The sequence below is a fragment of the Lutjanus erythropterus genome, chromosome 1 (assembly GCF_056507025.1).
Source record: "Lutjanus erythropterus isolate fLutEry1 chromosome 1, fLutEry1.hap2, whole genome shotgun sequence".
Classification (NCBI taxonomy): Eukaryota; Metazoa; Chordata; class Actinopteri; order Lutjaniformes; family Lutjanidae; genus Lutjanus; species Lutjanus erythropterus.
In genome coordinates this window covers 33669752-33684993 of record NC_139317.1, presented here as the reverse complement: position 1 = coordinate 33684993, position 15242 = coordinate 33669752, and the positions used below count along the sequence as shown (strand labels likewise).

Genomic DNA, 15242 nt, shown 5'->3' with positions numbered 1-15242 from the left:
TGTTTTGTGAACCATCATTTGTGTGTGTGCCTGCACTTGAGGATCTGTACAAATAAGCACTTAACACTGATCAACTTTGGTGTAAAGGCACAAATGAGGGGCCATAAGATTCCTGGAGCTAATAAATTGTTTTCTTTTCTTGACAGGCTTAAAAGTATTTTACTTTATTTTACTTAGGCTATGTATCAGGTCTATGGCAAAATTCCTCAAGATCCATCCCCGACCATTTTGTTGTATCAACATATTCTTTTTGCCTGGTCACACATTCTCACATTTCAAGTGAACAGCTGTCTTATCTATGTGATGAAATGTTCTAATTGGCACATCTTCAGCTGGCCTATTGGCTCCGAGGACAAACTTTAGCACCGGCAACACAGATTAACGGAGCACTTTGGCAAGACCCTGACAATTTTAAAACTTTATTGGGGTTTCATACATTTAATCAAACTGAAAGAGGACACACATTTATCTTTATTATCCATTCTTTAATCACACATCACATTTCAGTGACATGGTAATATAACTTAAACAGAAGTGGAGTGAAACAATATCTGACAGTAGACAGATGTTCCTCATATCTCTTCCATATAGTATTTGGGCATATTTCTGCAATAGTTCAGCATATTTCAGTGCAGTGAAAGGTGAATTCAGTCCAGTTCTGCAGCTGTCCTTTGTAGAAGGGAAATGACCTGCAATGATGCCACATTAGGTCCCTTGCAGATGTCCCATTTCCTCATAATGCTGGGGTTGTATTGCTGTAGACCACATGGCTTTCATCATTAAAAGACATTTGATGTTGCGTCTTGCACAAAGATCCTGTCTGTTCCAATGACAAGGAGTGGTTCTACCTTTTGTTTAACCCTCTCAGTTACCCTATTGGTGGGGTTTGGCACTGATGGTGTTGTTGGTGGTGCTTTTTAACCCCACCATGTGGTTCTACAGGCTTGAAATGAACACAAAAACAACTCAATACGTACTTATCCTAACAGCTTAATTTTCCTATGTCCCGCCCCTTTTTGAGCAAGTTTGATACCTGGTAGAACCTCAGTCAGCTTTATCCATTCCTGCTTCCTGTATTTTCCTGTGCTGGGCTTATAGAAAAGAAAACCACATTTTGATGTAGATAGTTGAAAGATGTTGCTGCAGGGCCCGTAAAAGTGACACAGGCTTCAATCACATGTTAAGTTAGCTAATGTTAGCTAGCTGGTGTAAGCAAAAAGCTAACTAGTTGGCCAGCTAGTTAGCTAGCGTTTTGCTACAAAGCAACACACTTGCTAACTAGCTAGCTAATGATTAATAGATTAGCCTGCTAGTTAGCTAGGGTTTTGCTACATTAGTCAACTTGAGATGTGGCTATATACATTACTGTAGGTCTATATGTTGCTTTTACAGGCCCCCCCTGCCTAGCCCAAAGCATATATAGGAAATAGGAAAGGAGAACTTTGACATGGGATCCAAATGGAGCAGGACGTAGGAAGTGTCAGTAGCTGAAAAAAAAAAAAATAAATAAATAAAAGCTGCTCTGTCTTCTTTGTTGCTCATTATATACGAGGCGTTTCTGAGCTGGGCTCCTGGTTGGAAGGAATCTGACTCTGGAAGAGTGGCTGAAGAAATAAGCCCAGCGTACCCACCACACACACTATCACAAAGATCCACAGGAACATACGATCCACCACCATAGCCACATACTTCCAATCCTCAATCACCTGCAAACATACAGAAATCAAATTAGTCAGTGGGCATATTTTTGTCACAACAAACTTTAAATTTATCATACTAAAACAGCCTTGAGGAGGGGTGTGATGATCAAATGATCCTGTGTCAATTGGTTGTCTGTGGATGCAGCCATGCCTCTGTGCAGCCACTTGGGGGCAGAGTGAATGAATGAGTAAATAAATGTGAGAGTGATTCACTTTCTGGACATCAAAGATCTTTGAATCCAAACTGTAAAAACTCAACTTACTGACATCATATACACATCTTCTCGTCCTGTTATGATTATTTACAGTTGGATTGAATTAGGGCATGCTGTAGTATACCTTTACATATGTGTTATGTCCAGTCTTACAAATAAAATTGTTTAGACTCTGTAAGCCTTTTCTTAGGATTCTGACTGAGTAATCTTTGAATGGGAACATAGTTAAGTTATATCCCTGTATGGACTGTCTCCATATTGTTGAGACCTACACTGACATAGCTATTGACCCTTTCAACCCACTGCCCTTGGTAGTTTTTGAAACAAGTCATTCCTCACTCCTGTTTCCCTCCTTATTTCATTGATTTATCTGAGAAAATAATTGATTGCTCAATGTCTGCCTTCAATTTTCTGGGTCACAGCCACTACTTAGGATTAGTGGTATTCCATCCTGAACCTCAGGGGTCACAGAATAAATGTTATCACATCAATACAAGCACTTTTGATCCAGTTCACTGGGATCAAGTGAAGGGCACTGACTGTGAAGCCTGAATAATTTAGTTGATGTTGGGCTTTACACAAGTTCACATGTGCAGTAGTACAGTTCTATTCAAGACCTGGACTAAAGACTTTGATTTGTAGATTCAGTTCCCCCATTATACACAGACAAAAGTATGGTATCAGTCTTCTTATCTTTCTCTTGGAAAGAAAGTGAATATCTTTCTCCCAAATCTTGAACTGTTTCTTTAAATTCCAGTCAAATTCTGAAACATTTTATGACCCTGCCCTGGATATTGGTTGGACTTGATGATCACCATATAACAATGGTTTTATGCATCACACTATAATAGGTGTTGTGCATGATATTACTATCATATAAGTCTATAATAATAATATGTTTTACTTGATCGATCCATCTAGGGTAATGACTGAATTCAAGACAGAAAAACTAATGTAGTTACTTGTGTGCATCATATATCTTAAATCTAGTTACATTTTATAATCTTAAAAATCTAAAATCTCATCTTATTCCTCAGACAAATCATGCATCCTTCTTCAGTTCTTAAATTTTAGATGTGAAATTCTTTAGTGGCACATTAAATTTAGAAAAAAACTTTATTCTGTCACTGTATAGATGTGAAAAAAAAATTTGGTTTAAATGTATATACATACACTCTGATCATCATCATCTCCCATCATGTGTTCAGCCACAAAGCGCACCCCGTTCACTGCCTCCTGGACGTCAGCAGCCCAATCCGAGTTGTTTTTCTGTTGGAAGTCCTGGGTAGAAGTCAAACTGCTGGGAAGGTAGTCAGTGGAGCGCAGGTCCCCTTTCCTGTTGGAGTGGCTGTAGCTCAGTAGAGGAGCTACATTTTTGTGCCCCGGAGTGGAGAAAGCAGAGTCAGAAGACAGCAGGGCAGAAGACGACATGGTGATACCTGTTTTGGATGCGACTGGGTAACCCAAGCCCAAAATCGCTCTCCTTGCTCGTAGACACCGCTGCTGGCGAAGTCTCTGGCGTGCAGAGTCATTGTGAGGACGTCTCATGAAGAGTAAGGCGGGCAGTTTGACGAGAAATATCAGTTTGACCCAGGAAGGCATGGTGTGGGTGCTGGGAGAGCGGTGGTGCACGTTGAGCACACACACGCTGGTGATGATGGAGAAGGTCACCAGCACCATGGTGAACATCAGGTACTTGCCGATCAGAGGAACATCCAGCGAGGTGGGAGGAACGATCTTTGAGATCAGAAGCAAGAACACAGTGAGAGCCAGGAGGACGGAGATGCAGAGGGTCATCTTCTCCCCGCAGTCTGAAGGTAAGTAGAACACCAGGATGGCCAGAGAGGTGATCAGAACGCAGGGAATGATAAGATTTATGGTGTAGAAAAGGGGCTTCCGCTTGATGATGAAGTCATACGTAAGGTCCACATAGGTGGGGTCGAGAGGGTTGACAGTCCGTCTGCCTGGCAAAGCCAAGATATCCCACTCACCGCTAGGAGTAAAATCATCCATGCTAGCCACCTCAGACTTCAAGATCAAGTCGATCTCTGTGTGATCATATGTCCAAGAGCGGAACTTGAGGGTGCAGTTCTGCTGGTCGAAGGGAAAATGTTTGACTTCAATCTTACAGGCGCTTTTGTAGATGGCTGGAGGGAGCCAGTTGATGCTGCCGTTGTAAAGGACAATGGCATTGGTGAAGACTGTTACCTCATAGGTACCATCAGCACTATGAAGAGAGGAAAAAAGAGAAAGAAAACTTTAGAGAGCCTATGACTCAGTCTCAACCTTGCAATCATAGTGAAGACAAGAGCAAACTACTTATACTGAAAATTTGTATTTGATTATTTCTATATCCATGGACACTCAAATCAATATCAAAACCAAAATTCACAGAGGACAGAGTGAAACCTTCATTGTATATAAACAATGAGGTTTCAGAGAATCTGTTGGGAAATATATTAATGATAAACAGAAAAGAAACCATCTTAATCCATCTTAATTCTCAAATGTTTGACTAAAAGAGAGTTTCCTGTTTCCATCCGAAAATAGAGGTTAAACCACTGGTTCCTAAACAGCATGCTGAGGCAAGTCAAGTACTATGCATGCATTCATTTCTCAATACAGAAGGCAGGTTTTGTACTCTAAGGAAGGAGATGTCAATCAAAATGCGATCTGCCACACCTGCGTAGTCTTGACATATGGTATAAACAGCAAAATTAGCTGCTTTTGAACTAGGTTTTCTAATAGTAATAAAGCTTCATTTTCACTCAGATTTTCCCAGATATTTAATGAGACCCAACTTTGATATTATATATGCATTTTTACTATTTCAAGCCAAAATTTTAGAGGCTTTAAAGGAGTAACTGTGTGTTTTAATTTTTAATACAACATTGCACATATGTAAAATCTCTCTGTAACATAACACTATTATGTTGCAATGATGCTTACTTGTTGTACAGGACAATATCTGGGAGCCAGATGTGTCTGGAGGGAATACGCAGCTTGTCGATGCCTTCGTACTTTGCAGGGTCCCATGATAACCTGTAATCCACCCAGTGCTGGAGAGACAAAGAGAGAGCTGGCCATCAAGTCATACTTCTGCACACTTTCTCACGACCAGCTCATTTCTAATTACATGCTTCATTATCAGTGGAATATGTTTGGAGCACAATTACAGAAGCAGTTTGTTCCACATTGTGAGAAGAAGAATGGATAGGGTTTAATTCAAGTTCAGAAGAAAGGACATTTAACAAGACATAGGGTGACTGAAAATATTTGACACTATGGCTCCATCACACTTACCTGAGTGAGCCAGACATTTGTGGTCATGATTTGTTCTCTTTCATTCTGGAAATGTACAAACGTGGTGACCATTAGTTTCAGAACTGTTTCCATACACAAAATACAGCTAAAATCAGAAAGATTAATCAAGTGGTTATCACATTTTTGCAAATTTTATAAGATAGCCCTTTATTAACCCCGCAACAAGGATATGTGTATTGTTACAGCAGCAAAAGGGGATAGCATAAAAACAGAAGGCTCAATAAAAACAGTAACAGTAAGATATAATCAGGAGCAAATAAAACAATTAGAATATAAACAAGAAACAGACTCAGCAGTTAACACTTTTGATCCTTCGCTAAGCCCCACCTCCAACAGCAGCTGCCCAATCATTGCTTTGCAACCATAACTAGAGCTGACAAGTTTTCAATTTCTCTATATGTTGACGTGGTGTGCAGGAGGCTCAAAGAAAAGCAGTACTCGACTTTCCATGAGTCTGGATGGTGACGTCTTTTGTGTTGATACAGAATCAAGGTGGGTCGACAACGATGCATCTCACCCTGGCTTGCTGTCTCAGGTTTAAGCTGAGTTAGCTCAGCTCTTATCCCTCAACAATAGCACCCAATTTCGATGTTGTTTCTGACAGCATTCTCACTGTAAATGCAGTGCGAGAATCGAAAGTTTGGCAGGCCTAGCAACAGTAACTGAGGAGGGCGGAGCTTAGCAAAGGGTCAATTGCATATCGTTTTGAAATGTAAATATTGCTCAGTTTGGTATGAACTAATATTGCACTTGAGTGAAAATATTACACCGTGTAGTATACTTTGATATTTTCCTGAGTGGAATATTGATATTGCTCATTGTTTTTTATTAATATTCCAGTCATTTAGTTTTGGCGTGTGTGATCTACTGGGAACAGTGTTGGTTGTAAAGTCTGACAGCTGTTGGGAGAAAGGACCTGCGATATCTCTCCTTAACACACTTCGGGTGAAGCAGTCTGTCACTGAAGAAGCTGCCCAGTGCTGTCAAAGAGTCCGGCATGGGGTGGGACTCATTTATAACTGTATATTATAGCTCACCACCAACACTGATTTAAGCCCTGAGTTATTCAGGACATGGGGGTGTGGAAAGATTGTGGAGTGTCTTAATACGACTGGATTAAATACAAAATATTTGTGTGAAGGCAAAAAAAAATAACAAATAAGATTACACATTGGTGTGATAGTGATCCTTAGTATATTTACAATGACCATTAAGCTACAAGCAACAATACAGATAACCTTACTGCACAGTACATACCTACCACTAATCTATCTATCCTCATGTGTAAAACCTTAACATTATTGCAAATGAAAGTGCATGAAAACAAGTTAACAAATTAGCAAGTACAGTAATTGAGATAATTAATGAAAAATAAAGCTAAAAGTGGCCAATAAACAGTAGATATACTTAGCTACAAGTGTAGTTGAAATAGCTAAAATTAGCTAAAAGTAACGGATAAACAAATGAAATGGGCTTCAAGTAAGTGATAAACAACAAAATCAGAAATACATATTTTTCCCCTGGCCTGTAGTGCTATTTATCCATACAGATTTTTATTGGTGTCAGTTGCAAAGTTTCAGAGATGCTGCTAAGAGATGTCTGCTTTCTCTCCACTATAATGAGATTAAGTGTCGTTAGTCCTATACGTTTTAAAAATTCAAAACCAGTGATTCTTTCAAAAAAAAAAACCCTAACTCGATTACTTAAGATAATCCACGGACTATGTTGTGAGCACTGTCATCTAGGAACTATTTTCTTTCTGTTGGGAAGAAAGTAGTTCTGGTAGTGGGTCATAAGTGGTCTATAGTGTTATAACATAATAATATATTTAAAATTCATTCAGCTTCATATCTGACGGAAAAAAACATTTTCTTAGAAAGAAAAACTTAATCTTCCCTTATTCATGGTCGGTTACATAACTGTGTAGCCTCAACTACCCATAATCCTATCTTTCTACATAATACAGATGATAAAGCTGTTTCAAAGTTGTTGAACATATTGAGGACAAAGAGAAGAAGTTAGTCTCTGTTGGTGTAGGAAGTACATAAGAAGGTTTTACACATAGAATGAAGTGGACAGTGTCAGCATTGTTTATTTTTTGGCTCCTGCAACTTTCATTGCAAAGCAAAGACTATCGAGAGTTATCAAGGCAAGGCCCATTTTTCTGACACTAAATAACTTCAGACAGACTTATATGCTTACTGTCATATTCATTCTGGTATCTAGCTTGAACAGGTCAACATACCTGCATTTTAATCCTTCTCAGAGTGCTTATTAATAACATGTTTATTGGTGGCATTATGACATACACGTCCATTAAAATGATACCAAACGCCAATTACCCCAAAGGGTACAATGCATACTCATAAAGTGAGGCTGTGAATGAGCCTTGCAGCCTTGGTCTGCAGCTGAGAGGAGCCTCCACTGTAAATCAGAGGAGAGCCTCTATCACTGTGGCTAAAACAGCTTTATGGCCCCTTTTAATCCAATGTGCTGAAGTTTCAATCTGGACATGACAGAGGCAGAGATCACAGCTGACCAGATCTATCCTCCATTTCATCCATCCGTTTAGACCTACAGCCCCTCTGTGCAGGCTGGTTTGTAATTAACTGCTTTCTCAAAGCTTTGTGGCCCTTGGTCCGACTTTTCTATCATCCTTTTTCTTTCACTGTCTTTCTTTTCCTGTCTCATTGTTTGTCTCCCCAACAAATATCCTTGTCTTCACACACACAGACAAATAAATACACCACGGCTTCATGGTGGGCAGGAATTTTTTTTTGCATTACCACACTGATGAGCTGAGCCAGAGACACTTGAAGCTTCACTGTGACTCTTTCTGTCCTGTTGACAGCCGGGCGGATGAGCGGATTGTAGCGATTCTTTCCCAGCAACATGTTCATGAGACGCTCCTCTGAGTCAGCACAGCTGCCACCTGGTAATGCACACATAATATATATACATACAGAATATAAATATTATTACAAGACATTACAGAGACTATGCTTGCACAAAGCCTATAAACAGCATTAGGCCATGGACATGCTGTCAGTTTGTGAAAAGCGGATGCTGCAGGAGGATACTGAGGTGCTAAGATATGGTTTAGACCATACATTCTGGTATTTTCCTTTCAGATATCAATCCATTAGGACCATCAATTACAGACTGGTTCCACTTATTTGCATAACTGTGTTTCCAAACTGCTGAGTTGGTTGTTTCAAGCTGTCACATTAAACAATTTTTTAAATTGAGGAGCTGCCTGGAAATCATTGAGAGAGATTTCATTGGCTAAGGGTACAGCAGAGCTTTCCCACTATTCAAACAACCCAGATTACTGTTTTACCATAATGGAGACTCAGACCTGAGAAGTCTTAATAACAACTGAAAAGGAAGGTTTAACTCAAGTGTGCAATAAAAGGTGGCCTGCTCAGTTGGAGTGTTTGCCCCATGTACTGGCTGTGAGTCCTCTGCAGCGGCTGTGGGTTTGACTCCCGCTTAGACTTCCATTTAGACACTGTTTACATTTGGTCTGGTTAATTCTGGTTTCACTTTGCAATTATCCAAGCAGACTAAAGAACTTTACACGTCAGGTCTTTTTAAAGTCATCAAACCAGATGTCCCCAGAACCTAATGTGCTCCTGTGGCTATTTTTTTTTTTTTTGGTGCATTGTTTTTCCTTCTTTGGCTCTGATGATATCCTGTTGTAATTTCCTGTGATTGGTCCAAAAGTCCATCAAACAGATGGTGATATTGGACAGTTCAGCAAAACCCCAGTTTACATACAGTGCTAAAAAAAAGAAAAAAGGTCACTCTTCTGGCAAAAAGTTGAAAAGCCTTTATTCAGAGGACTATTTCATAGAGAAAATCTAAGAAACATGGATAGCATTTGTACATGTTAAAATGGAGCTGGATCACAACCCACACATAGTGGCACAAACAGCTGTCTTCAGGGTGTAACTCAGCACAGTTTTCCCTTTAGTACATACAAGGTGACTGCATACACCTGAAACTGAAACCAGTGACAGCACAGGTGACAAATGCAAAGTGTGACCACTACATGCATATTAGAAAGAAAGGGATAATTTAAAAAAAGACAACATTCATTACTGATGTTTGACAACTACAGTATTACTATAGTAAGTGGTGTCGAGCACGCAGGTAATAACAGGGTGTGAAGTCAGAACTCCATAAAACAAAGTGGCCAACAGTTATATCACTCTCTCTCTTCTGCTCTCTGTTTGTGAGAGCTGCAGAGCTACACACAAATGCACACACACACAGGCAGAGCTGACTGAGGACACTGACAGGACGAAAGATCACTTTGGCTACACTCACACAAAATTCGGCATTGTACAGAGGTGTGGGAGCGTGTGCTTTAGAATGATTTCTATGGGAAAGGTATCAGAAATAACCTTTTATTTCACTGATTCACTACTTTGTTCTCCTTATTGCTACTGCTCCAACTTTTAATGTTCTGTTACAAACAAAAACTAACATATCTGGCATATTCTACCTTTAAAAACTGACATAAATACACACAATTTGTGTTTAGAAAGCTCTTGGAAGCTTTGTTTCTAAAATTTCATTGTGTCTTTACAGGACCAGTGGCCTTCCAAGCATGTAGGAGACTTATGTTGGTACAAACACATAAAAAACACAAAAGGCCATATCTAGAGCCAGTGTTTGGTTTATCCATTCTAGGCTTCTGTACAAACATGGCAGTGCAATACGGCAAACGCCATGGAAGAAGGCCTGTGCTCGCTCTAGATTTCAATGGCACAAACACTATCTGTTCATCCAATACAGCCAAAGGTGGGAAGTAACAAAGTACAAATACTCTGTTACTGTACTTTAGTAGAGTTTCAAATATCTGTACTGCACTTCACATACAACATATTGTATGTAATAAGAGGAAATAACATAAAAGCTGTAACAAGATTAAACAAACAAACAACTCTCTCTACATCTCTCATTATGCACTACTTCCTGCTCTAAATGTCTGATGACATCGTACAGGTCCAATGTCAATGTAATATAGGGATACCTGGCTATATGTGGACAAGGATGGGTCAGCTGCTCTCACTCACAGTCTTCACGTCCGTCTCTGATCCAACAAGTATTGCAAGACACAGTGTAGCATTGTTTTGTTGGTTTCGTTTATCATCCTGCACCATAACTCCCTGTTGACAAAGTACAGGTGTACCCTCTGTGCCTGCCCCGGAGCAGAAACTCTGAAACTCTTTGAAAAGAAAATGAACAAATCTGTACCTCCTCTATTTCTTCACCAGGATGTGTCAGACTGCTTCATACAAACCGCACGTATTCCTTTACACATCTTAAGGGGAGCAGCAGCTGTCAATTAAGAAAGCCAGAGATGTCTGTGTTGTAGAAATTATATTGAAATGTCCTGAAGGCCCCAAAGCCGTTTCCAAATTAGTAATTACATTTGGGATGAGGCCAGATATTTTCACAGTATTTTAATAATTCTGCTGTCACCTATGGGCAAACCACTGGATGTATCTTTCAAATGAGAATGAGCTGTGAATCCCAACACTTACGCTCCACCTCCGCCCCTCCACCCCTGATAAATGATGCCCATGTCAGGGGTGAAGACAAGCCTGATTGAAACTGATGATCAGCGCCTCTTATCCGGAGGCAGAATGAATACATGTAGCGCTACCTCTTCCATTTTCTTTAACATGCAGCTTGTTATTAATGCCCCCACATGGTTGAGAGTAGCTGAGTCGACTTACTCATGAGAAACACACCAATGAGGTGAGACTCTTACTGATGAGCCCACTGAAGAAGAATCGCTGCTGTTGTCGATACTCAGCAGAGTGATATTCATGGCTGCAGAAGCTCAGAGATCCATCTCATGTGCCTTGTGTGAAGCAATGTGATGATGTTGTGTCCTATAAGTAAGAGCAATATCAGACTTCCTGCTCTAATGCTTCTCCTCTTGCTCAGTATCAAACTGCGTGTGTCATTATCGGCCCGCAGAGTCCTGGAGCGTCGCAGGGTGTGGTGTGCTGATAGTCGAGCCCCACAGGTCAGTGCGTGCTGTCACGACTGTGCCTTTGTCAGTCATTTTGGCTCAGGTCCCATCCAGCATGCTTGGACCACCGCAGCACTCTTTACCAGATGGTCGTGTGTTGTCAAAGCCCTCAGAGACCAGAGACAAACAAGCTCTGCCTTCCTCAGGGGTGAAGGCCACTACCACGCCACCTAAACTTGTGATTACCTGCTGTGAATTGCCACTGGTGTGGGTATGTGTGTGTACACGTTCAATGTGTAAAATGAAAAACGTCTTGCAAGTGTTGTGTTGACATTACGCTGATTGAGAGTGAGGTCAGGCGTGTTAATACAATGCTACTCAGCCGTTGTGGAGCTGATAAGGTCACTCTACACGGTGAAAAGCCTTATTCTACTAAAATGTAATACAGCTGGAGACATGAAAGCATAATCAAGTGTGTGAATGAGCCAAAACAAAGGGCAAAGGTTGAGTGAGGTGTTATGAACATAGTACATGTATCTACACACACAGGTCTTATATTGTGATACGTGTGGTCTTTTTCCTTTTTTTTAAAGGCTGTATGGCAGTAAAGTTTTGTTACTTTATCAAAAATCTCATGGTGTTAACATTTGGGTTGGGTAGTGAAACCCAGTGCCAAACACTATACGTCTGGTGCTTACTAGACCGACTTGCAGCACAGATGATGGTGCCTCATTTCAGTTTCCTGAGCTATCTATTCACATAGTTTCCCTCTGGTGCGGATGTTACAGACAACATAACAGCACATGCTACTGCTAGCTAACACTACAGCAGCACTCTCTCCACTTGGCTCTAGCAGCAGGTAACCTCCTATTAGCTAGCTACCTCAAACACGGTTAAAATGCCAAGCTTAACAGTTTAAAGTGTGGATGTATTTTACTTAAAAGGATTACAACAGTGGGTGAAACATGCAACAAATGTTAAAAACAATTGCGTGTAAAGCATCTGGTGATGCACAGGATACTGTATAATTTAACAGTTAGTTATATTGTCCAATTTCAAGTCCAAATTAGCTTTAGCAAGAAACCACCAATCCTCATCCCTACAATGTTGTGCAATAAATGTTGATATTGTGGTATTTGGTTAAAAAATTATCAAGACATTGTCAAATCCTCTGTGACCTTTTCTGCTCCCCTTTATATGGAGGAAAAAGTAAAGAGAAAAAAGAGAAAGCAGAAGACTTCAGGACTGAGTGATTCATCACTTAAATGTCATAAATGACTGACCGAATACGCAGGTCGTGTCACACCACTTTACTTAGTAGATTTATCCTGTGAGACTTAGTGTAAACTTTGAGTCCCATTGATCTCATCAAGTAAACCCACACTGGTCGAGTGAAATAGTGATGCTGAAGAATTTAATAAAAGGATGGTAGGGCACAATGGTTTTCTGAGATCGCTGAAGTAATTTTATAGGTATATAGGAAGCTGTTTGCATTAATATTGTGTACACTTCTCAATGTTGTTGTGACCCAACACTAACTATCTCAAACCTTCACATGAGTGCTGATGACAACAGGCCACATCTGATAGCAGGACTGACTCATCAAACTGCCCCTGGTGACACTGTATTGAAATACAGTGGTGTCATATCGCAGCTGAACTTGCAAAAAATGTTTTTTTTTAATGCTATTCATGCGTGTGTTTTTGATTTATATTAACATTTCAATTTTTCATTAATTGTGTTGGTCAAAACTAAAGCAAGGAATTTGGGGACACCTGCATTTTATGTTTTTTACTTAAGCTTTGCAGCTGAGAACACACTGCACTGAAAACTTCGCTGCACTCCAAGTTAAAAGCTGTGATTCGACTTTGTGACGCTTAAAAGAAAGACACATCACTTCCCGACAAAGAAGTACTTTCACTTTATATAAATTTGGAGCTGACACACAGATACAAAACACATGATAAGTCACAGAATGTAAAGAAAGACACACTTACAGTGGATCAAAGAGAAGAAGTAAGCGAGGATGCAGAGAGCCCGAGTCATTTTTTCGCCACCATCTGCTCTGCGGGAGTTGTCAGTGATGAAGGCTCGAAGCTGCGGTGTTCAGCGCTCTTCCTCTCGGACATGCCGGGCTCCACGGTTTGGACACTTAACCAGCACTGTGCTGATGCCTGCAATACAGATTATTTACCGAAGATCTGTTGCCTCATCGTGGGGTAACTTTGCAACAATCCGCACCCACCAGAGTCAATGGGTCTCCTCTCTTCTCTAGGGAAACGACTCTTTACGCTCCGAAAGCGCGCAGCAGCAGCAGCAGCAGCCTGTCCTGACGCGCTCCTGGCTCTCTCCGTCCTCCAGCAAGTCCTGCAGGTCCTGTCCCCGGACTGCGTTCAGCTACTGCAAGTTTACACCAGCTCAGCAGCTGCTGTATGAATTTAGCAAATTGAAAGGTAAAAGAAGGGTTATTCGTTTATAAACATTGTTCTTGGATTGAGGAGTGAGGACACGCCTGATATTACTATGCAGTCATTGCACTTTGTATGACCCATATTCATTTCTTTGAAATCTCCTGCACCCACACAAATGATGCATATTGATATGAATGAATTAGACACTTCCCACAGCCTACAGAAATGACACATAATAACTACAACATGCATATCCTCCAAAATAATTTTTAAAAGATCAGATATGAGAATTTTTTACAGAAGTTGTAACCACTTTCCCCCATGTAAATAATTTATAGATGTTATTAATTTGGTTGAAAACACTTTATAAATCATTATTAGATTATAGTAACAGTTTTTGTTTGAGCACCAGTAACTCAGTTGTTCCTGCAAGATCTCTCAAACTTTGATACCCATATTTTTCTGCTCCTAATAAACTTTACTTGGACACAATCACAGATTATGTGATGTAAGGTTACAAACAAAGAGTTCTATTGTTACAACCTACTCTCACTGACATGAGTTTATTATTACGGATAGGTGATAGTTTTAGAACACTATCCACACTATCTTGAAAGAACCCCAAAGATCCTGATGAAAGAACTTTATTCAAGCATAAAGAATAAACTGTTCTGAATAAAGTGAATTTACAGTGACTATAACACTTAATGTGTGTGTGTGTGTGTGTGTGTGTGTGTGTGTGTGTGTGTGTGTGTGTGTGTGTGTGTGTGGACTCTAGTTCTCAATGTACACGTGTCAGCATCAGTTGTAGAAAATGTAGATGGCTGCTCCTGGGCTGCAGGCTTTGTAGGCCCAGAACTGACAATTGAACTGACACACTTCACCCACACTTCTTTTGGCCTCGAGTTTACAAAATGTTCCATGCACACAGTGCAGGAATTTTCATAATTTGAATGAACTGTGACAACTATCCCCAATCCAAGCAGCTACTTCATAGCTAACTGTTTTAGTATTGAGACTTGGAGGTAGCGTGGATGCAAAGTATCAAATTACACCATTTCATCTACAATGCAATGAATGTTTAGCAAAAATAATTTAAAAAAAATTACTTTCCTACTGAAAATCAGTTTTTGGTTGTAAAATACACAATGTTGCCCATAGAGACACGTTACTTCTCATATGAGCTCAAAAAGGAAATGGGAGTGTACCATATTAATCTTACCACCACAGCACTTTTCTATTTGGTAAAAACTGACAGTGTTACAACTACACTCCCCAATCTTAATCTGACTTAATAGTCAAAATTTTTCATTTGGTATATCAAATTAACATATCCAATTGACAGATGATTAGTCTCTTCCTTTACTTGGTGTAAAGATCATCTAATCTTTGTCATCAATAAATATTTTACAGTAAAGTTCCCTTTGTCATTTATAAATGTTAGCAACTCATTAGTAAGAGTAATTAGTAGCTAGTAAGCAGTAACTAGATCTTGCCAATAGTGAGCCCATGTTGATGTATGAAAACTTTTTAAAACAAACTAACTTTTTTAAATATTTAGAAATTATTTGTAAGCATTTTCTTGTTGTAAAGTGGTACA

General features: G+C 39.9%; 1 protein-coding gene across 1 annotated transcript; it reads right to left on the bottom strand.

The window, feature by feature from the left end:
* Positions 1–448: 448 nt before the first annotated feature.
* Positions 449–13647, bottom strand: chrnb4 (cholinergic receptor, nicotinic, beta 4 (neuronal)). Its single transcript, XM_084720319.1, has 6 exons — positions 13229–13647; positions 8026–8171; positions 5219–5263; positions 4865–4974; positions 3089–4142; positions 449–1706 (listed from the first exon to the last, which is right to left on the bottom strand). Exons 1-6 carry the CDS (start codon positions 13275–13277, stop codon positions 1542–1544), a joined length of 1569 nt encoding a protein of 522 aa, XP_084576445.1. The 5' UTR covers positions 13278–13647; the 3' UTR covers positions 449–1541.
* Between the last annotated feature and the right edge of the window lie 1595 nt (positions 13648–15242).

Excerpts from the sequence above, each read along its gene's own strand:
- chrnb4 (XM_084720319.1), bottom strand. The coding sequence starts at position 13,277 with ATGACTCGGGCTCTCTGCATCCTCGCTTACTTCTTCTCTTTGATCCAC. Across the intron at positions 8,172-13,228 it reads CTTCTTCTCTTTGATCCACT|GTGGCAGCTGTGCTGACTCA; the intron begins GTAAGTGTGTCT and ends GTGCATTACCAG. Across the intron at positions 4,143-4,864 it reads GATATTGTCCTGTACAACAA|TGCTGATGGTACCTATGAGG; the intron begins GTAAGCATCATT and ends CTCTCTTCATAG.